Source organism: Oikopleura dioica, chromosome 2, assembly GCF_907165135.1.
Source record: "Oikopleura dioica chromosome 2, OKI2018_I68_1.0, whole genome shotgun sequence".
Classification (NCBI taxonomy): Eukaryota; Metazoa; Chordata; class Appendicularia; order Copelata; family Oikopleuridae; genus Oikopleura; species Oikopleura dioica.
In genome coordinates this window covers 14705817-14726904 of record NC_137292.1, presented here as the reverse complement: position 1 = coordinate 14726904, position 21088 = coordinate 14705817, and the positions used below count along the sequence as shown (strand labels likewise).

General features: G+C 40.3%; 5 protein-coding genes across 6 annotated transcripts; 2 read left to right on the top strand and 3 right to left on the bottom strand.

Moving 5' to 3' along the window:
* Positions 1-11: 11 nt before the first annotated feature.
* Positions 12-1754, bottom strand: LOC145696283 (uncharacterized). Its single transcript, XM_081773286.1, has 3 exons — positions 547-1754; positions 287-502; positions 12-245 (listed from the first exon to the last, which is right to left on the bottom strand). Exons 1-3 carry the CDS (start codon positions 1727-1729, stop codon positions 76-78), a joined length of 1569 nt encoding a protein of 522 aa, XP_081629412.1. The 5' UTR covers positions 1730-1754; the 3' UTR covers positions 12-75.
* A 2031-nt stretch (positions 1755-3785) lies between these two features.
* LOC145698668 (atrial natriuretic peptide receptor 3-like) lies at positions 3786-8092 on the top strand. Its single transcript, XM_081775883.1, has 7 exons — positions 3786-4131; positions 5011-5604; positions 5905-6161; positions 6204-6380; positions 6699-6955; positions 7226-7324; positions 7532-8092. The coding sequence occupies exons 1-7, from the start codon at positions 3981-3983 to the stop codon at positions 7743-7745; spliced, it is 1749 nt and encodes a 582-aa protein (XP_081632009.1). The 5' UTR covers positions 3786-3980; the 3' UTR covers positions 7746-8092.
* An 878-nt stretch (positions 8093-8970) lies between these two features.
* Positions 8971-12447, top strand: LOC145700571 (alpha-tectorin-like). The gene is made up of 9 exons (XM_081777864.1): positions 8971-9035; positions 9087-9236; positions 9990-10210; positions 10415-10760; positions 10804-11196; positions 11242-11434; positions 11654-11875; positions 11921-11978; positions 12024-12447. Exons 2-7 carry the CDS (start codon positions 9099-9101, stop codon positions 11872-11874), a joined length of 1512 nt encoding a protein of 503 aa, XP_081633990.1. The 5' UTR covers positions 8971-9035; positions 9087-9098; the 3' UTR covers position 11875; positions 11921-11978; positions 12024-12447.
* Positions 12448-15722: 3275 nt separating this feature from the next.
* Positions 15723-17946, bottom strand: LOC145696835 (3',5'-cyclic-AMP phosphodiesterase 4C-like). 2 transcript variants are annotated; one of them, XM_081773936.1, is made up of 9 exons: positions 17743-17930; positions 17619-17694; positions 17139-17359; positions 16893-17100; positions 16593-16705; positions 16327-16542; positions 16194-16283; positions 16026-16145; positions 15723-15982 (listed from the first exon to the last, which is right to left on the bottom strand). In XM_081773936.1, the coding sequence occupies exons 2-9, from the start codon at positions 17671-17673 to the stop codon at positions 15932-15934; spliced, it is 1074 nt and encodes a 357-aa protein (XP_081630062.1). In that variant the 5' UTR covers positions 17674-17694; positions 17743-17930; the 3' UTR covers positions 15723-15931. The 2 variants fall into 2 exon arrangements, with proteins under 2 accessions (XP_081630062.1, XP_081630060.1); XM_081773934.1 differs by lacking the exon at positions 17619-17694 and having other exon boundaries at positions 17743-17946.
* Positions 17947-19716: 1770 nt separating this feature from the next.
* Positions 19717-20900, bottom strand: LOC145698456 (bis(5'-nucleosyl)-tetraphosphatase [asymmetrical]-like). Its single transcript, XM_081775659.1, has 4 exons — positions 20876-20900; positions 20404-20599; positions 20260-20357; positions 19717-20213 (listed from the first exon to the last, which is right to left on the bottom strand). The coding sequence occupies exons 1-4, from the start codon at positions 20898-20900 to the stop codon at positions 20182-20184; spliced, it is 351 nt and encodes a 116-aa protein (XP_081631785.1). The 3' UTR covers positions 19717-20181.
* Positions 20901-21088: the final 188 nt, after the last annotated feature.

Genomic DNA, 21088 nt, shown 5'->3' with positions numbered 1-21088 from the left:
TTGTTGTTTTACTTTATTCAATCCGTCAGTCAAGATTCTAGCGGCTAGAATCTAAGCATCAGATCGACTTCCTTTTTAAGCAGACATAATATCAGTGATCCAGTCGATTGCGTAAGCGACGGTTCCCCAGACGCCAGGTTTGTTTTGGGCGGCGCATCCGTATCCCCATGAAACGACGCCATAGAGGATTGGTTGGCCTTCTTCTTCGCAGACAAGTGGTCCTCCGGAGTCTCCCTGGCAGGCATCTAAGATTGATTTTAGCTCTTAAATTGAAAGCTGAACGTACCTTTTCCGCCGTCAGTGATTCCATCTCCGTCAAAGTCTGGGATACCGGCACAGAACATAGACTCGTCAAGACCTCCGGCATTCGCTGTCAAATTACAGTAGGCTTGATCAAAGATCCACAAGCCAACAGCTTGAAGATCTCTTGAAGCAGAGCCACCGTAAGAAGTTGTTCCCCATCCAGCAGTGTAGCACTTTCTCTGTGGCTGGACGTGTTGAGCTGCAATGATTATATATCCGACTATTTATTTATTTTGTGTATACCTGGTAAACAAGCAGGTTGATGATCAGCTCCCGCAGCAACGAGATTAGGCACTTCGATCATGCAGAAGTCGTGGGAAAGTGTCCAGTCATCGTAGCTGGGATGCATAATTATATTCTTCGATGTGACAGTAACTTCGTTCTCACTGACTGTATCTTGGGACCAATCGCCAACAGTGACCTTGATAGACGACGAACCCTCACAGCAATGAGCGGCGGTCAGAACCCAATCAGATTGGGAACCAGAATTTTTTGTAATGACGGTACCGCCGCACCAGTGAGATCCACCGCTGTTGAGTCCGGCGATCCACGGCCAGCTTCCTTCTTCAACGACAGCACCGTTAACAATTCGGCCTTCGCTCCATGGCGCGGTGACCATATCGTCCCATGATCGAAGAGATGGTGACCACGGAGTTCCAGGTGCATCGCAGGTGAGACCGTCTTTGAGCGTCGCTCCGGCGACCTCCCATCCTCCTTCAAGAGTTTCGGTAGTCGTCGTTGTCGTTGTGGTGGTGGTAGTTGTAGTAGTTTCGGTCATGTCTTGGCCATATCGCGTGTAAGCAGCGCACTTGGTGTAGTCGGAAACGTTGAAGTCTTCCTGCTCAACATCAGCTTGGTGAAGGAAGCCGACATTATTGAAACACATCCAGTAGTCATCATGAGAGACATTTTCGTTTGGTGGATCAAGAGGTTCGAAATGGTCCGCGATGTTCGACATTTCAATGAAGAATCGATCCTTGCCCTTGAAAAGCATATCTCCGTTGAGATATCCAGAGCGGCGGAATTGAACGAAAGCTGCTTCTTTATTTTGGTCGTTGTTTAGCGGTCTCTCGTAAAATTGAGCTTCGAGCGCGTAGTTTGCATCAGTTCGATCAAATACATTAATGGTTACTTTACCCTCTCCAATTGCCTTGAGAATTGGTCGCTTGCAGAATTGTCGGTCGAATCTCAGCATACCGATGTAATGGCCATCTTTGCTGAGATGGGCGTCTTTCCAGCTAAGAGGAGCAGCTTGCGCTAGAAATCCATTCTCGCTCTTTCCGAATTGCTTGAAGTTGATTTTATCTCGTCTTCCGAACCAGGTCAAGTCGCATTCGGTCCGGCACTCGCCTGGAGCATCGCTGTCAGAGCAAGAACCTCGGCTCCATGCCTCGGTAGAGACAAGAAGAGCTGCAAAAAGTTTCATTTTTTTATAGAAAAAGTCTCTCTACTCAAAGGTTGACTTTTTATAATGAAAAAAGATGGGCGAAAAGCGCTTTATATTCTGAGACAATCCGTTGTTATTGATAGATGGCGTGAATATTTCCCTTGAAAATAATTTTATCTAAACGCGATTAACGTTATTATCTCAAATAAAGCGGTAGGAACGCGAAAACAGATGTTATTTTTTCAAATATTCCATCTTCGAATTTCCAAGTTAAAATTTCTCAGCATGAAAGAAGTCACAATCATGTTGGGGTACAAAATTATATGTAAGAGCATAACCACTCTATTTGATTGACAGAAAGTCCTCAAATCCGTGATATTTTTAGCCTCGAGAACATCCGCCGCCCAGGTCATCCATAAAATCAGAGTTATTCTTTAGGAACTCGTCTAATCGATGCCTAAAATTGATCGTCACGCCGTTAGGAAGTGGTTACCACCGAGATCCCCTCTCAAAATGTCGAATTGATCGAGCTCGCGCTCCCACCGAGATTTGCTCATTACTGAGTCCAAAATTGCCATCACAGCTGTTTTTTTGTTGGCCTTGCATTTTTGGCTGATGCATAATTTTGAAACCCAAATTTTGTCAAAAAATTTTTTTACTTATTCTTTCAAAAACCGCTTGGTTGATAAACAATCAATTGTTGTATATTCGTCGATTTTCCAGAAGTCGTAAAACCCTTTTCAGGTGTCAGAAATCCCCTTCATCTTCAAAGCCTGTAACAGTGTTACTTTCCTCCTCGCTCCGGCGAGCGCGAAATTCTATGTTGCCAGAGCTCGAGTACGAATTTGATTGAAGTGTTTTGAGCGATGTTTATAATTATTGAGTTGGTGTTTAGGTCGGCGCGCGCGATTAAAATCTATCGGTCGCTACAAAACAGGCTGAGAAACGACTCAGTGAGCTTGACAAAAGTCTTCAGATTTTCCCTTCCCAGCTGGGCTCTTGGATGTTTTGGGGATTATCAATACAGCGACGATGTTCTACGCGGTTGCACAAAGAGGCCACTTTAATTCCACAAACGGCATGCGATTGTCGCGATCTTGAGCTTGCTAGGCCCTAGCAGCTAGGGTTGTAAATGACTTTGATTCTAATCGACGGTGATTTACAACTTCTGCCATTATTATCGTCTTGGCTGGAGAAAATATTTTTCCGTTTGAAAATTGATGACTTTAACATCACCTTTTTGAGGAATAGCACCTTTTTCAACTCAATACAACGACAAGGCAATCAACTCAAATTTCTTCTTATCCAAAGTTTTTCATGAAAAGAAAAATTTTTAATTTTGATAGAAATAATTTAACTTCATGGAGATTGATTTTATCAAAATTTGTATAAATTGAGATGCGTAAAAATGATAGTCTTCCTTGATTTCAAACGACCGTCATTTTCATTTCTCATGCTTGAGTACGTCCAGTAAATGACCTTATTTGTACAAGAGGAACACTGTTTCAAATCAATGTCTCTCTCTCAGCAGGACATCTGATCCCTCCACGAGTAGCCACAGATGGCGCCAACGAGTCCGCGGTCGCGGGCGCCATACGCACCGATGCGCTTTATTTCAACGCCCGAGCACATACTCGATCCAAAGCTAGAAAGGAGCAAAAACAGCCTCCGGAAATACATTCAACCGCTTTTTTTCACAACCGCTTTTCACAACGAAATAGAGATAAGAACAAGAAAGAAGATAAGACGGAGAAAATGTTTCTTTGGCAATGGTGCCTTCTGATCTTCCAGGTTAACTGCGGGAAGTCGCGCGGAAATCGGAGGAAACAAAAAGAAGAAAAGACCGAAAGAGTCAAGATTCTCGCCTCGCTGCCGGAAGATGATAAGTATTTATTCAGGAAACGGCTTGAAAGAAGCTCTTTTTATTATAAAAAGATACTTTCAATTAGTAAGTGCTAGTAAAGACAACACCAAATTGATATCAAAAAGTTACTTTTGGCACTAAAAGTTTCGTTAAGAACATTGTTTTAGGACAACATACCTTCTATTTTTGAAAAAAAAATCATGTTATTTCAAGCCCCAAAATAGCCAAAACCACGTTCGTCCTGCGATCAACTACGCGCTGCAGACAATCAAAGGAACAGGTCCCATTGTCCTATCGTTCAAAGCATAACACAACACCATTACCCCGTATCGGATTATATTTCGTTTGCTCTTTCCGAGGTGATCATCTAAAACCGATTTACGAGCGGGCTGAAGGGGTTTGATCAATCTTTTAACGAAAAATTGTATGAAAATTTTGACATTTATGGGGACCTGGTCGACAGACGAGCAAAACTTTCTGTCAAATTTCGAGTTTGACGTTGAGTACATCGACTCGGGATGCAACCGGGAAGCGATGCTGACCACCGCCGATACCTTTTACAAAAACAAGCAAAATGGTAAGAGCTTGAAAATTCATCCAAGGATTCTTTGAAATTCCCCACTCGTTGTTTTTTCTAAAAGGCATTTTTTCAATTAACCCCCTTTAAAATTTTTGCGGTGGCGAACTTGCCACTTGAAATGCATTTTCTGCTCCGTTGCACAAAAATTGCTCATTACCCTTTATTTCCCACTTGGTTCCACGACCGTTTGATTGATTAAACTTTACAAGAAGATACTTGATTAGCGGGTTTGGTGATTATATTTTGAAACTAAGGCTTAGTCTTCTTTTCGTGTAAACTTTAATTTGGAAAAAAATAACCAAAAAATTTCAGTGAAAAAATCGAAAAAATTACAAAAGAAAAAGTTTTCCCATGATTATACTATATTTAGTGGCTGTTTTCCATATCATTGTGATGCAACTTAGGGCCAACAAAAGCCGCCACTTTTTCCGACAAGTAAGTTCTCAAAGGCCATCGCATGGAAAACAATCACAGAGCTCAAGGAGCCGCTCGAGCATATCAAAGCCCAAATAAATAGCATCCTCGGGGATTTATGAAAATCTCCAGCGTGGATTTTGACAGGATTTTCTACAACAATGAATACGAGATGCCAATAAACCCGATTTTGTTTATTTTGAAGGCGCAAGATCAAAAAACATTGAAAATGCAAGATTTATATAGCAAAAGGGCTTTTGGAGGTAATAAGGGTCCCTAATGAAAAGAGGGAAAAGCAGCGTTTGAAGAAGACGCCACTTGAGTTAAAACTTTGAGCAGCGGCACTTTGAAGACTCCATGGTACTGAATTTTGATGGAAGAAAATAGCGAATTGAGAAAAGCTATGCCAACAAAAGATTCTTTCCCAGAAAAATAAACCTTGTTCAAAATTTTTTCCTTTAGGAACAGAAGTCGATCTGATTCTCGGTCCAGTTTGCTCACACGCTGCGGATGGAGTCAACGACTTTTCCAAGTTTTGGAACAAAGCAATGATCACGTCTGGTGCGATGGCGATGGCGTTTACTGATGTCTACCAGCCGACGCTGACTCGGATCACTGCGCCTTTCACGGAGATCGGCGAGTTTTTCAAAAGCCTCTTCGTCCAGCTCGACTACTGGAAGCACACCATTCATCTCCTCTACCATTCGCCCGAAGATTTGACCAAAGACTGCTATTTCGCCATGGAAGCAATTCAATACACCCTACAGATGAATACAGGCACTCGTTTTCGCGTCCTCAACACAGTCGTCCAGTATCCAATGTGCTGCATCAACTACAACGAAGTGCTTGATCAGATGAAAGATCCAAGAGTAGTGGTCACCTGCGGAAGCGAAGATTTCGTGAGAAACATGATGATTGCTGCGAAACGACGAGGAATGACTGAACCAGAGCAAAATGTCTGGTACACTGTTGATCTCTTCAATGCTTCGTATTTCGGCCATGGATCGTGGAAACGAAATGACGACAAAGACGAAGAAGCAAGAGATGCTTATAAAGGTAAAGCCAATGCTGACTGTAAGATGAAGATCTACACTGTTAGAGTATTCTCAAAAATCGACGAATCATCCCCGTGCGAATTGATCTTTTAAAAGCGCGAGGAATGTGGAGCTAAATCTCTCCCGCTGTGTCTAAATAATCAACGGCCTTTACTTCCAAAAATGCTATTCCTCGAAGATGATTTTATTTATGCGTTGAATTTGGACTTCTAAATAAATTTGATTCGCGCAATCTAACATCGTTTGACCCCTGTGTAATATTCGATAACTATTGGTGACCATCTCAACGACTTCTATTTAGCCCTTCAAGTAGTCACACTGCGGACCAACATTCGAAACGCGAGGAGAACAATCAAGGGCAACGAGGAATACGTTCCTTACCAATCTTCGGCTTCGCATGTGGCACCTAGACAAGGACAATTCGAACACTTTTCCCAGACCATGGCGGAGGACTACCGGAAAATGGGGATTCTGGAAGACGAGGAAGAATTTAGAGTCAATTCTTTCGTCGAGGGATTTCACGATGCGCTCATTTTATACGCAATGGCGATTGACGCCGTAAGCTCCTCTCTTCGAATTTTTTCTTGAAACATATTTTAGTCCCTCGGCGACGGAACTGACTGGCGCGATGGTACCCAAATCTCCGCGCAAATGCGAGCCCGGCAGATGAACGGGATCGCCTCGCAAGTAAAAATCGACGAACACGGAAATCGCTTTGGCGACTACAGTCTCCTCGCCATGGATCGCGAACCTTCAGGCAATAAATATAAATTCAAGGTTAGTTTAGACACAAACAGCCAACGGAGATAAGCAATAACAAACGTATAAATATTTAAAGCAAGTTTTGAACGGTTTTCGACTTTCGCTTGGCATTTTTAAAAGGACAATATTTTTAATTGAGCGTTTTTTGACGTGAGTGACATTTTTGAATTCTGCTAAAATGCGCCATCGCGAAATTGGCGGGCCAATTATGTAATGATGAAACTACTACTGGGCGAGGATATAGCGGTCAGCGTTCTAATAGCACCAGGAAATCGACGTTTTTTCTTTCAGAAGGTTCATTTTAAAACTGATCTAAAAGCGCTTTCTTTTTAGACAATTTACACCTTCCTACGATCGAAAGGCATTGGAACGTCGGAGACTCCGGTGATGCCTCGAATCTACGTTCCCGAAGTGCCCGTTTGGGACGTCCCGATCGACATCGGACAAGATCATCAAATCGCGTCAACTTCCTCCTCTCTCGACGCACTGGCAGCGAGAGAAAAGAGTAACAGGTGGTTGATGTACGCGGGGGGCTTGTTGCTGGCTGCGGTCGTTCTTTCTGGCTTCATTCTAGTCGCGGTTCTTCTTTGGTAAGTGTCGACAAAATAAACAACACAGCAAGTTGATCGTCGTAAAAGAAAAAACGTGGATGCTAAATAGTAGAAATTCATTCTCGCCAATTTTTTTTCTGGAGAAAATTAATGGTCGATAATTATAATAATTAATGTTAATTATTATTAGCGAAATCTGTTTTTAATCGACCGCTAGTTTTTATAGCAATTAGCGAGATCACGTTCATTTTGAAAGTATTAATCCATGTAAAACATGAAAATGAAAAAATTAACATGAAAAAATTTCAGCAAGCGAATGAAACTACCAGCGTCAAAAGCAATTCCGCCACCGCTACGACAGCACCCAACGTTACAACGAACTCATGCGCCTCTTCACAAAGAGCTCAGGTAAGGAAAAAAAACTAACGTGCAACGAACTGCTCCAGTGGCGACGCAGTGATCCTCTTTCACGCTCTTTCCGGTTTGTTTCACTTTGGAAACGGGCTTTCGCAATAGTAATTGGAGGGTTACAAAGATGATTGTTTCTAAAATATTCAAAAAGGCGTTATTAGGATCATATATCGAAAATAATTAATTTTAACTTACCTAATTCAGTACTTACTCTACAAACTCCGTGGGAGCCGTCTCATACGCAGCTCCAATGTCAGCTGCTGGACGCAGTGGCGGTCGCCGGTCCTCACTCTCGACTACTGGTCACATGGCTCTAGAACGCACAGTAACGCAAGTCACTTACTGTCCAGATGAGTTTGAGCGGCGCCACTCGCGGGACAACTTGGAGGAGGCCCAAAGTCATTACGAAAATGCTTGACGACGATGATAATTTTTCATCTTGAAATTTACTTGTATATTTTCGTGATTATTTAACATTTTGTACATTTATCCATACCGTCAAAACCATATTTGAAAAACATTAACGAAGCAGCCATAAAAATACTCAAAAAACATTTCGTACCCTTTCATTTCCTGTTTTTCGCCTGTGTCTATTCTTCAGTACTTTCGGTTCAGTTCCACCAGTTCACCCAGCTTAACTCGTTTTCGTTCCTCATTCCTAAAAATGTGACACGCGGCGGCCAGTGTTCGCGGTCGCCGGACATTTTTGACTTTTCTTTGAAAATAAAACATTCTAAAGGACATCTTGCAGAAGAGTTTTTCACTGTTTCGATTTCGAAGATTACGGTTCAAAATTCAAGCGTAGAGTCAGAGGATTAGGGTTAACGAAAGAGTGGGATTATATTGATATCGCTTAGAATGGAGCACTTAAAAATAAGGATAAGCATGGAAATTTTGATAAAAATTTCGTTTTGTTCAATTACTAATTTTTTTGCACGGTTCAAACGCAAAATTTTCAAAAAAATGTTAAAAATAAAGAATATTCATTTTAATTGCGGATAAAAATAATAACTATTAATTTTGATTCGTTTTTATTAATGCTCAATTTATCCACCTGAAACCACTTTGAAAATAGTATCACCCCAAATGCGGTTTTTCTTTTGGGAGAGAGAAGAAATAAACCACTGATCAGATCACGTGAGCATTCCAGCACAAATTGGTGCGTGTTCAAAACCTCGTCGTTCCGCCCTTTTCTACTAGTACGCTAACAGTACCTGCTTCTGCCTTGATGAGTTTTCCGCGCTTAGGGTGGTGTACCTTTGCGCTTTTGAAATTTGGATCCTGGCAGATGAAAATTTATTGCCGTAGAAGTTCCATCTTCAATAATGAGATATCTTGACCAAGATCAGAATATTTGCCCACTCAAATTTTAAATTAGCAACCGTAAAATCATCAATATGTTCCAGAGCATAATTCTCCTCCCTGCTATGAAAGTCAACCCTAGGCGTAACTAGACCGGGGTTTCAATTAACTGCACCACCACTAGCCTGGCGGAGGCTGATAAAAACTCAGAGAGCTCTCCTGCTGAGCATGGAACTCTGAGTGGCAACCGCGGCGTCTGACCGCGGGCCGGGCCGTCAACTCGCCCCACCGCTCGGTAGCGCCAGCGTGTGGCGACTCCACCATCAGCACCTCCGCCATCAGTACGCTAGCGAAATAAAGAAAATAGAAAAATCCCTTTTTTACTTTTTTGTATATATTGTATAAGGTAAAAAGAGAAATAACCACGAAAAACGCTTTCTAAGAGACTATCCTTCAGAAACATCATATTATGAAGCTTGCTGTTCTGCCACTTACAACTGTGGCCGCTTTGGGAGCTGGTCCAGGTTCCGCCTCGGTCACCAAGACCAAGCAGACCTGTGACGATACTCCATGCGCTAATGGTGGAACTTGTGTTCCAAGTGATATCGTAAGTGTATTTTTGAATTTTAGATCAAAAATTAGCCATTTTAATAATATTTTCAATTGCTTTTTCGACCTCTTAATTGGCTAAAAACGCTCATAAAAATGATGATAAGAGTAAAAATGCCTGTAATTTAAGTCTTCCAAGTATATAAATATAATCGGATTTGTATAGTCCGTTTCATTAAAATATTTTCTGAAGCAAAGTTCCCAAAAATTGAGAACTGGTCAAATAAAAGACTCATTTGGTCACCTTCTGATGTTTTCATCCTTCTTTTTAACATACTCTAATCTCTAAACGGTTAACACCAGCGTCGAGCCAGATGACCACGTTTTGCGATTATTATCTTGCAATTATTCCATAATAGCAACGATTCATGATAAATGCCCGATTCAGATTCAATAATATTTGGCCTTTCGAGCAGCATCTATTTAAAAACACATAAAATGCAACTGAATTCTGACGAGCGCTAATTAGTAATTGCTCATTATTATTATAAACAACGGTTCAATTATTCCTCATTTTCATTATTTGGGTTTTCGATAATTGGATTAGTATTCGACCGCTAAGGTTATTGAACATTTATTAATAAATGACCCTATCTGATAAGTTTGTATGAGTACATGTGGCGAAGCGGCAGCTGACCCCTAGCCTAAGATAAGAAGCTTTATCGAACGAAATGTACCGTATCTTTTCACTAATAGGACTGGACAACTGACATCATCATTTTCGAAAAGAAAACTAATCTGAATTTTACAGTACAACCGAGGATTCTTCTGCCGTTGCGAAGATGGCTGGACCGGAATCTTCTGTACAGTCGCACCACCAAAAGTCGTCTGTGGCGATTCCTTCATGCAGGTGAACGTGAAAAAAGACCTCGTCACCGAGCACGATCTTGACGATTCCGTCGAGCACATTGGCTTCCGAGGAAAGGGAACTGGCTGCACTGTCACTGAAGATGGCGACGAGTACACTCTCCGGTAAGCAAACAGTAATTTCCTCTCTGGAATCAAAATAGAGATAGAGATAGAAAGACGCGGAAGATTTGTAAAATTGAGCAACAGGTCTTGTAAATTTTTCGCGAAATTGGAAACACGTGTTGAGACTGATGTTCACGTGGTTAGTTTTTATATAACACCAAGATAAAGTCTTGATTTCGATAATGAAGTAATTGATTTCTTCAGAATCAACTCTCCCTTCTCCCAGTGCGGAACCGTCACCAAGCACGAAGGTGGCGATTACGAATACACCAACGCCGTCGTCTACCGACAACAGCGAAAGGGTCTTCCATCCGAAGAAGCTGTCGAGATGACTTTTGACATCGTTGAGTTCAAGTGCACTTACGAAGATGAGTACACCGTCCACTCGGATGCTCTCACTCCCGCCGTCACCACTGTCGATCATAAATCCGACCTCGGAGATTTCACCGTCGAGATGGCCCTCTTCAAGGATGAAGGTTTCATGGAGCCATACCCCGAGAACCCAGTCATCGCCAAGAAATCCGATGTTTGTGTCAAGCTTTCTCTAACCGTAAGTTCACAGCTCAAAAATCACCACCTAATTCTTTACCTAGAACACCATCCGAGACGATCTCGTCCTCACCGCCAACAAATGCGCCGCTTATTCCAACATGGACGGCACTGGTCTCCAAAACACTCTCATCAACGACCGATGCTCAAAGGTTGACGACGTCACTGTCCAGCTCATCCAGAACGGTCTCTCCAACGATGTGAATTTCTGCTTCCAGATGTACCAGTGGACCGAGAAGATGGACCAGGTGTACATCTCCTGCGAAGTCGAGGTTTGCCAGAAGGCCGGTCCAGGCATTGCCAACCAGTGTGTTTGCATGGCCAACGACATCAACTACGATGACTACTACTACGTCAACTACTACTACATCAACTACATTGATGAACTTTACAACGACCAATACGATACTGGCCGAAAGCGAAGAGCTGCGGAAGAGGTAACTTTATAATTAATACTTCCTTCTTTTATCAATAAATTTCAGCCAGTTGAGAGTCCTGAAGCACCAAAGGGCATGTACAAGCCCGAGAATGCTTTCAACAGCACCATGTCTATCACCGTCGTCGACGAAATGAGCCCCGAAGAGCTCAAGAAGCGCGCCGAAGTCATGCGAGAAGGACAATTCAATGTCATCTCCGAAGAGATCCTCCGCGCCGAGATTGAAGAAATTGCCCAAGGTAATAATTAAATTATGGCGAAAAAGGCCTCTCAAGGATTGAAATTTATGCAAATTCCACGATAGAAACCCTCGGGCTGCGCAAAGGGTGAAATATGCGTTGCAATAAGATAATTCTGAGATTCCAAGCTGCTGTAATTTTTGTCTAATCACGCAGCTTAGTTGAAAATCTGGATTTTTGTCTGAAACATTCTTCGATCAACTAACTTCGTCATTCTAGACAACAACCAAATTGTTATGATGATCACCATCGCCCTCGTCGTTGCCGTCATTGCTCTCGGCATCTGCGTCGGTGTCTACGTCCAATGCAACCGACGATACAACCAACAACGAAATAAGATCAGAGAAATGCGAAAAGTCAAAGAGTTTTACAACGGAGTCCTCAAGCCATACAACCACCCCACTCACTTGCCTCAGCAGACTCCTACTGAGAGCCAGTAAGGTAGTATTCTCTATGCATATTCAACTTTCTCAACGCTTCTTTTAGGTGATCAGCCCATTTTTCTGAAAATTTTATGGCCAACTTCTCCTTGTAAATACTTCAGGTAACTACTCCCTCGTCTGTTCATTATACTAATGAGAATTTCTAGCGTCTAACGGCCACAGTGTTCCTCCTGTGAAGTGCAATCTGTTGTCACTATCCGCTCCTGAAAAAATACTCTCGTACTCTTTTTCGCACACGCAGATAATTTCCCTGCGAAATTTCTGCTTTTATTCTTTGTATAAAATCTACTTCTGTTTTTATGATGATCATACAATCTGCCAACATTTCCCCAATTTCCTGCGGTACTCTTCTTGTCATGAGAAAAGTATTGCGCCATACCTAAAAGTACAAGTTTAGGTAAGCCTATCTCACCTTTTCCCACTTTCAATCTACTCCGCTCCTGGATATCAAGATTCAACCTCATTTATGAAACACTAAATTGGGGTCTGAGCTTGGTTCCAAGCGGATATCCGGCAGAGTTTTGTAATCTTTCTGCCAAATGATGATTTAATAAATTATTTCAAAACAAACACGGACATCTTGCTGATTTAACACAACCTACAGGACAAACCGCAATAACCAAGCATGAAATTAATTGATCATTTTCAAGTTTATCCTGCAAAAAAGTAAAATCATCTAAGAATGAGGGAAGTAAAATTTCTTCCTTTAAAAATTATATTGCGAGTAATTCTTTGGGAAAACTGCAGATGTTATGTGCAAAAGCAACTTTTAGTCCTATGTAACTCGCATAAGTCGTATTCTATTGGTAAAAATGAGGAGAAAGCTTGTACAACTTGCCTTTTTTGTGGTAAATTGTGTCGCAAAGAACACATTAGATATTTCGAGAGAACTTGATCTTGAGAACGATGATTTCTTCATGGCTATCAGTCAAAGATTAACGAAAGATAATAATACTTGTCCGTAAGTATAATAAAATAAAAAATTTTATCGATCACCGTATTTACCTAGCGATGCTGACCTTGGAGCATTGTGCGATACCGATTGCAGAGGAGCTTACATAGCGTGTAGACAAAACTGCAATGATTTGACCTGCGATAAGTATTACTTGATTATTGGCAAATAAGTAAGCTATAATTCAGTGAATGCGCGATTGAGTACGTAGAATGCTTATCGGACTGGTGAGTAAAATAGAAAGTTATTGAAATATGCCACAATGGGCCATAACTAATGAGTTTAAAATATGACAAACATTCTATAATATCTTAGCCCGTGCGGGGTTAACTGCCCGAATGGCTGCGAAGATTGTGAACATCCAACGTGTCAACCAAGTCCATGTGAAATACCGGAAGAAAATAAAGATTTTCTCCGTTGTAAAAACTCAAATGAAAAGGTAAAAATAATATTCAAATCAAGATTACTCCTAATCTTAATATTAAGATGCTCAATGGCTGTCTTTCAAATTGTTACTCATATGATTGCTCTGAAATATGCACTCAAGAGTTTCTGGAAAATACGAAAAACTGCCCTTGTAATCCTGGATGTCCACAGGGTTGCCCATTTTGCCCAGATTATAACGTTCGTCATCTTTTTATTTAAATCTCACGTAATAATTTTTCTAGTGCGAGATTGATGATGGTTTTCTGGCAATGACTTATTTTTATTCGTTCAGCGCTCCATTAGAGGGAAACGTAGAGAGGACCCAAATAAATTACCCGATTGGGAATCCTTTATACATTACTGGTAGTGGTTACGCTTATCTTCAAGACACGTTCTACATTTTTGGCGGAGAATACGATAGATATATGGTCAGTCAAGAAATCATAGAAAAATGTTCTTAAAATTGTAGATATCGAAATTGGATGGCTGTAGTGTAATCGAGCTTGATTTAAAGCTGCCATACAGGAATGTTTAGATTTCTATAAAATTTTTTTTGCCACTGAAATCAAAAATGGAGAAAGCCACTACTACTCCAACAGTGTCGCTGTTTTATCTGACGATTCAAAAGGTTCCTTAGTTATCAAAATAACTCATTCGAATTACATATATTCAATTTCATAGGCATAGTTAAAAATAATAACAACTTTCATTAAGTCCTTCTATGCTTCACATCAGATATTGACTATAAAAGCTGTATGTATTTCGATGGAAGTTCAGTTGGGTTGGAATCATCAAAAACGAACTCTGACCATATATTGGGCTGCATTGGAAATTATCGTGAGGCTATTATGGGTAATATGATACAAAATGGTTTCTTAATATTTTTCACAAAGCTTTCGGCTGTGACAGCACAAGTCGTGGAAAGTATGCTGAGATAAGAGATCCAGAAACTGGAGATTGGTCATATACAACAAATTTTCCAATAGATAAGTAAATACTCCTTACAGTTTTCTCGCTATTTTCGTTATTATCCTGACGTTAACCCTTCTATAGCATTTACACCGAAGGTGCTTCTTGCATAGGAGTTGGCGATGCAATGCTTACTATTGGAGGATACGGTGACCTTAGTCAAGCAATTTATTTATTCAAGAATGAATCCTGGAATCGATTAGGGAATTTGAGTACCGTAAGAAATTTATAACTTATTTCAGTCTATATCTTTTCGGGTTGACTTCGTTAATAGATCATATGATTTTGTATCGAACGTTTTCGTTTATTGGATAAACTTCATCAGGATACTAAACTTAAGATGAACGAAAAAGAAACAGAGGAAAAAGAATACTTTTATGTTGAGAGAGCAGTGTGAAATTGCTAACTGAGGAAAACAGAAAAACAAGATCAAAAAATGGCTGTTTTTAGTCAAAGTAAAATACTTTGATGTTCTGCAAACTAATCTAACTAATAAGAGTCAAAGGAGAAGCGCTGAACAATTTCTTATTTTACTGCATCGACCCTCCCTAAATGAACAATCTGATTTCAAACAGTTCAAAACTTTTTAATTTAGTCGAGCACTGTTTTGGGCCACCTTGGCGCTCGACTAAAAACAGCCATTTTTTGATCTTGTTTTTCTGTTTTCCTCAGTTAGCAATTTCACACTGCTCTCTCAACATAAAAGTATTCTTTTTCCTCTGTTTCTTTTTCGTTCATCTTAAGTTTAGTATCCTGATGAAGTTTATCCAATAAACGAAAACGTTCGATACAAAATCATATGATCTATTATTTCAGTCTGATACAGTGAAAACTCAAAAATTGGCCGGTTTTCAGATCCGAATTCGCATAAAAACCGGCCAAATTTTTAGTTTTTTTCCGAGTTGCCAAGTTTACCCTTCAAAAAAGAAAATTTTCGAATAATTCGAAAATCGCCATGATTTTCACATTTTTGATGAATTTTATTCAAATTTAGCTTGTTTGAAGTCGTTTGTATTAGAATTTTGTCATTTTAAAATGATTTAAACACTTTAAAAATGCTAAAAATGATCAAAAATAGCATAATTTGGGCTCATTGTTGATGCAAAATTTTTTATTCTTGAAAAAGCGGCCAACTTTTGAGTCTTTTTCAGATTCAAAAATCAGTCAATTTTGACCAAAACCGGCCAAATTTTGAGTAGGCAAATTTTGAGTTTTCATTGTATCTAAGAAATATCATTTTTAAGTATCATTACTTTGGGTCCGTGATTAATTTCAATGATGAAATTTACGCACTTGGAGCATATGCAATTGAAAAATTTACGGTGGATACGACTAACGGAACCATGAGCTCATCTACAATTTTCTACGACTATCCCCCTGCTCTTGAATACGAAATTTATTCTCCTCTGGTTATAAGTAATGAGTTACATACCTGCGCATAGATATGAAAATATAAATAGGAAAATCTGATTCTGAAAGACAAAAAGAGCTTTTGATCTGAACGCAAGGTTTCTTTTATTATTTTTAAGAAAATGTACATCCTGTTGATAAAAGAAGGGAACCGGAACTATCGCGGAACATACAGTAGATTTTGGAATAGAATAATTTCAGAACGATGTCGCAGTGTTTTCTGAGCTGTTGAGTTGAAGTGATGGTCGAGTTGAAGTGCGGGTCGTGATATAACATTCTGTTTTGACAGTAGAAGTTTTAGCAAGCTTGGCGTTTTTTCCAGTCTTTTAGATTTTTTTCAAGTTGAGCCTAAGAAATGAGGTGAAATCAAGGAAGAGAGTTTTCGATTCACCTCTGGTTCGGGAAGCTGAGGTCCAAATTTGTTGATGTTTTTGAGGTAAAGGACTACTCGGTGCTGGATAAACCAGCACTGAACTTTGCTCACTGCTGATTTATGCGATCTATCTCTCGTCTGAACAAATACGGTAACTGATCAACAATAAGCTTTAGGTCTTCTTACATGATCTGGTTCAAGGCCAATTTCTTTCATTTTGTCGCCTTCCTGATGAAGCTCTTCTCTCAATCTTCTTGTCCATTTATCATATAATATCTAAACAGTTCGAAATTAGATACAGCCCACTAAAATAAAATACCTTTGGTCTTGCGGGATTTGAAATATCTGCAAATTTCAGAACATATTGCATAAGAGCCATTCTATGCTCAGGATTGTCAAGTGTAAATTGTGGTTCCAATCTCTTCCAGTCAGAAAGAATCTTGGCGTGATGGTCCATATTCGTGGCCAAGATGAGCTCGCGGATCATCTCCCTTAGTCTCTCACGACGATTCTCCTCTAGATCATCCAATACCTTCTAAAATGGCGCATAAGCGGACTCATCCTTTGGCTGCTGGGCTCACTTACCCATTGAGCAAGCTTATCGCTAAAGACTCGCCAATGCATGGATTCGTTTGGATTTTCTTCGTCAATTTGAGCAAGCTCGTGTTTTGACTCTCGCAGGAAGAAGTTCGTCAACCCTGTAATACATACATTGAAGCCATATTGATACTAATTATCGTTTGAAGAGGATTAAACACGTCAGAAGCCCGTCTCAGATCGCATTCATTGCGCATAATCTCTATTTTGGCAGGTCGGCTATAAAAGGCGCTCCCGAGGGCGCAATCCTACTGGATCCGGGATATTCCTTGGAGAAGCGCTACTTACCTTGATGATTGATATCATGTCCTAATGCGGCGAAAATGAGCGCCGATGCTTCGTCGGCCGTGAGGAGATCCCGAAGGCGGAAGCCGTCTTGCCCGCAGGTGAGTGTGTAGAAGACGGCTTGTACGATGTCCGTGGCGTGGACAGCGTTGTGATAAGGGACATGGTCGAGGTAGGAGCGCTGGATGTCGGCGATGAATGTGGATAAAAGCTGAAGAATACAAAGAAACGTTTTATAAGAAAATGTACCTTGTGGTCAAGTCTAAGACTTTTAACTGATCCTAAATGATCAAGAGCGAAGCCAGTAATACGCGTCATGAAATCTTCAGGATGCGTAGAAGCATATTCGAATATATCAAAGTCCCATGTTTGCGCCTCCGGGACCGAAGCGAATTCCGATTTCAGACGAGCCAGGGGAAAATTACAGTCCTCCTCGTTGCTCGAGCTGCCAGATTGTGTCTGCTGGAGTTCTTAAAGAGCGGCGTTTAGACTGGTAAGTTAATTATGAATAACATGGATATCATTCTTTCAAATTGATTTTACAAAGCGAAAATCAATTATTTCTACTTGTTACACAAAATCTGTCCGGACGTCAGGCGAGTTTACTGAAACTACCTCTATTGGCGAACATGACTGACCCGAGGGTTACGAAAAACACATAAAAACGAGAAAGTGTAAATATTGAACAACAACAAGTTCTAATAGCTTCTAACAATAAATCTTGATTACCGCAGCAAATCAGCGCTTTTATACTTTTCCAAGCACCCGCACTCCCACATCCCATAATTTTGCGAATTTTAAAAAGCTAAAATCATGGAATCGTTTGGAATCACCCAAATTTAGCATCCAGTACCTTTACTGTACGAGTGCGCGTCGTATGAATGTACTTGTAACTGGAGATTCAGAAGGAGCTGAATCCACATCATTTATAACTTCTTCTGAATAAGAAAACTGTATTGCAAATACAGCCAAACCGAGTCGATATCTCACTGGGTCATAAATTTTTCATCATCAATTTATTCTCTAAAAGAAATTTTCTGTCAGCTCGATCTGAACATTTAAAAAAGGGGAAAACGGAGGCTTTGTTTTTCAGTATTTTCTTTCGCCGGGGCAGAGTGATTTTCAGTCAGCTTGTCAGCAACTAACTGCACTTTGGCACGGGGCGCAATTACTCAAACGGGACGATTTGAGAGAAATTCTGGTCCCTGGGGAACGCCGCTGTCTCACTACTCCTCATCCCTTGGCCGCCCTCAGTTGGTCAATCTCAGCGACTCACTCGCCCGCGGCAATTCGCTAGCAGAAGATAACTATAGAAATTCTGGATACAGTGTCAGAATAGCCCGCGCGCATTGATTATTCCCGAAAAACGATAATGAGGGATAGAAATTAAATCTCTTCTCTCTCAAGTCTCTTTCACTGGCGCAGGAGTAGCCTCTTTTGAAAGCAATCAAAGAGTCTACAGTCTTGCGACAAAGTAAAGTAACAAACAAATAGTAAAGTACGTAAGACTTGACGTTCCCAGAGTATTTGACGTCCAAGCACATTTTATTCCTTATTGAACTCTCTGTGTTTCGGTACCCAGCTTTTTGAAATCAAGGAAGACTATCTCTTTGAAAGAATAGACCGTAAAGAGGCTCAAGAGTCCCTGAAAAGGAAAAGGCCAGAGCTCAATCAGAATCTTAATCGAAAAAAAGCGTCAATCTTCTGATTTGACCCAAAAGCATTTAAAAATAAAATTAACTTTCTGTCCAGCGGCGAAAAGCTCTTTGTTGGTGTGTGCCCAAACGACAGTGTAACAATGAGCAGAAATATAATAAAGAGAGGAACACACTGGCCAGGATTAGGCCTTGAAATCCAAGGCCCATTGAAGCTACTTGTGCTGGTTATAATGAGTGTTTTCAGCTGGCGAGAGACTGTACAAATTGTCCACACTGATCCTATTACAGTGACATTATCCAGCTCACCTAGCAAGGGTCAACATATAAATCGCTACTGAAAGTGGCTCAAATGCTATCTACCGCTTCAGTTGGGGCGCAGTCTAAGAGCGTGTTCAATCTTTCACTCCCGAACAAGAATCTCTTCAATTATACAAGCTCTTGAGTGAACTCTTTGATTCGCCCTCGAATCCTTCATGATTTTTTCATTCAAACAGTACTTGCTACTTATTTTAAATAACAAAAACAGTTGAATCCCGGGATGAAAACCAAATATTCAATCAAATTTTTAGTTCAATAAAAAACTATTTCGGGGTAATTTTGTAACAATTCAACAAAATGTTCGTGGGCTGCTAACAGCTTCTAAATTTTAATGAACCTGGTGGCTCATGTGCCTAATTGGAAGCGTAATTATTCTGACATACCGAAATAAAGCATCAATGGCACAGATTCTCGATCAGTCGCCCTCCTCGTAACTGTACTGCTAGACAATTTATCTTTTGCATTGATCAGGGGCGCGCACTTTTTTCTAGGGTTCACTCACAGGCCCAGGGCAAGGCAGGGACAAAGGCATTAGAGAACAAAAGCAGTTGCGTAAAATTTCGAATATTCTGATCATTTTACGCTTCCGCGACTAAGTTTGAAGTGATCAAGGTAAATGAAAGCTTCTTTTTTTACTAAAATTTAGGTCTTCATATAACGCGTTAATGAGTTAAATTTAAAGATGTTCCTGAAATTCACGTCAATCCATAAACACAGGAAATAAAATGCTACGTCAATTTCGTCTCATAATCTGAACCCTTTTTCCTTGCCGATTTTTTTCTCTGACGAAATCTTTTGTGACTATTTTGTAAAAAAAATTGAATGAAAAGCTTGCGTTGTGATTCACTTGGGATCTGAAGCTATATCTTTCCAAAAGAAGAAATAATCCAGAACGTCGTAAAAGACCTCACTACTCTTATAAAAGTAATTACACCGAAAGTATAGAACAATTGACTGGTTTTTATACTTCACTGCGCTGGTTTTACGGGTTGATGGTATTTTGGGGAAAATATACTTATCTTTATTTTAAGGCGCTTGTTAACTCGGATCAAAGGGGCTTTTATAAAGCTCAAAAGAATATCATTTACCTCCTCCAGATAGCCGATGCGATTCTCTTGGCGTCATATGTATTTTACAGAGGCATAAATTAAGTTAAAAAAATTTCGGTAAATGGTTCGCTTCCTGTACACAAAAGCAACGTCATTTTACGCAAGCCAAAAACTCATATGAATGAAGAATGACCTCCCCTCTGGTCTCCCAACCACGCTACTGCCCTTAGGATCTCACATGCACATGATGTTTTTAAAAAACTGAAATCAAGGAAGACTTTTTCTTCGTCCGGCGGGCACTAAGAATAGTCGATAGAGAGTTGCCATGAGAATTTTATTCGTTACTTTTGATAAAGTGTACAGCGTCATGAACAAGCTCCTGCATGTCTTGATAGTCAGAGAGTAGGTGGCAGCTTTTCTCTTCGTTTCCCCAGGACATTTCGCTGAAGATATCGTTTTCAAAGGATCAAAAAAGTGCAAGGTACAAACCTGTGCTCCTCAGAGAGAACAGCAGCGCCAGAAATTTGCTCTGCAAGCCAAATTCTAACAGTTTTTGGTCTGACGATTCCATCGATATGGCTTTTGACATCGTAACGTAGGGTCCACTCTTTTTCGTAAATCTTCAAGTTTGATTGTTTTAAGCCCGCTTCTTCTTCCGTCTCACGCAGCGCTGTTTTAAACTCGTCTATGAACAATAGTCAGTCTGGAATTATCAGAACGCATGTTACCTTCGCCGGGGTCTTTCTCTGGTTAGTCAAGTTTGTTGAATAATTTTATGAAACATGTAACCTTTTCATACCGTTCCAACATGTCCCTTCGTAATCGACCAGTGGCGCTTTCCGTAGTTTGCCTTGCCAGGATAACAATTAACCTCAATTAACGCCCAAGTGATGAACTTTTTATATCCTTTCCTTCAGCAGAAGAAATTCAATTTCCCTAGCTCTTCGAAAGATCAGCAGACCCGCAGCTCTTACAATTTCACTCATTCTTTTTAGAGAAAAAAAAATAAATTCCAGTTCGAAATTCGAATAGTAGATAGTCGATTCGCAACATAAATAAAACTTTGAAAATGCACCGAAAAGAAGTACTGAGGCAATAATGTTGAAGCTAAACATAAAAAATAGGCAACTTTTAAAAGAAAAACTTAAAAAAAAATTCTTTGATGTTCAGATTT

What these genes read in the sequence shown, in the direction of transcription:
- LOC145698668 (XM_081775883.1), top strand. Translation starts at nt 3,981, where the DNA reads ATGAAAATTTTGACATTTATGGGGACCTGGTCGACAGACGAGCAAAAC. An exon ending in AGCAAGAGATGCTTATAAAG is followed by an intron (nt 5,605 to 5,904) that starts GTAAAGCCAATG and finishes ACTTCTATTTAG; the next exon opens with CCCTTCAAGTAGTCACACTG. An exon ending in CCTCTTCACAAAGAGCTCAG is followed by an intron (nt 7,325 to 7,531) that starts GTAAGGAAAAAA and finishes TACCTAATTCAG; the next exon opens with TACTTACTCTACAAACTCCG.
- LOC145696283 (XM_081773286.1), bottom strand. Translation starts at nt 1,729, where the DNA reads ATGAAACTTTTTGCAGCTCTTCTTGTCTCTACCGAGGCATGGAGCCGA. An exon ending in TCAACCTGCTTGTTTACCAG is followed by an intron (nt 503 to 546) that starts GTATACACAAAA and finishes TAATCATTGCAG; the next exon opens with CTCAACACGTCCAGCCACAG. An exon ending in AATCACTGACGGCGGAAAAG is followed by an intron (nt 246 to 286) that starts GTACGTTCAGCT and finishes AATCAATCTTAG; the next exon opens with ATGCCTGCCAGGGAGACTCC.
- LOC145698456 (XM_081775659.1), bottom strand. Translation starts at nt 20,900, where the DNA reads ATGAGTGAAATTGTAAGAGCTGCGG. An exon ending in GTTCTCTCTGAGGAGCACAG is followed by an intron (nt 20,358 to 20,403) that starts GTTTGTACCTTG and finishes CGATATCTTCAG; the next exon opens with CGAAATGTCCTGGGGAAACG. An exon ending in CGCTGTACACTTTATCAAAA is followed by an intron (nt 20,214 to 20,259) that starts GTAACGAATAAA and finishes GACTATTCTTAG; the next exon opens with TGCCCGCCGGACGAAGAAAA.
- LOC145700571 (XM_081777864.1), top strand. Translation starts at nt 9,099, where the DNA reads ATGAAGCTTGCTGTTCTGCCACTTACAACTGTGGCCGCTTTGGGAGCT. An exon ending in CTTGTGTTCCAAGTGATATC is followed by an intron (nt 9,237 to 9,989) that starts GTAAGTGTATTT and finishes TGAATTTTACAG; the next exon opens with TACAACCGAGGATTCTTCTG. An exon ending in GTGTCAAGCTTTCTCTAACC is followed by an intron (nt 10,761 to 10,803) that starts GTAAGTTCACAG and finishes TTCTTTACCTAG; the next exon opens with AACACCATCCGAGACGATCT.
- LOC145696835 (XM_081773934.1), bottom strand. Translation starts at nt 17,815, where the DNA reads ATGATGTGGATTCAGCTCCTTCTGAATCTCCAGTTACAAGTACATTCA. An exon ending in GCGATAAGCTTGCTCAATGG is followed by an intron (nt 16,543 to 16,592) that starts GTAAGTGAGCCC and finishes GCGCCATTTTAG; the next exon opens with AAGGTATTGGATGATCTAGA. An exon ending in CAAATCCCGCAAGACCAAAG is followed by an intron (nt 16,284 to 16,326) that starts GTATTTTATTTT and finishes CGAACTGTTTAG; the next exon opens with ATATTATATGATAAATGGAC.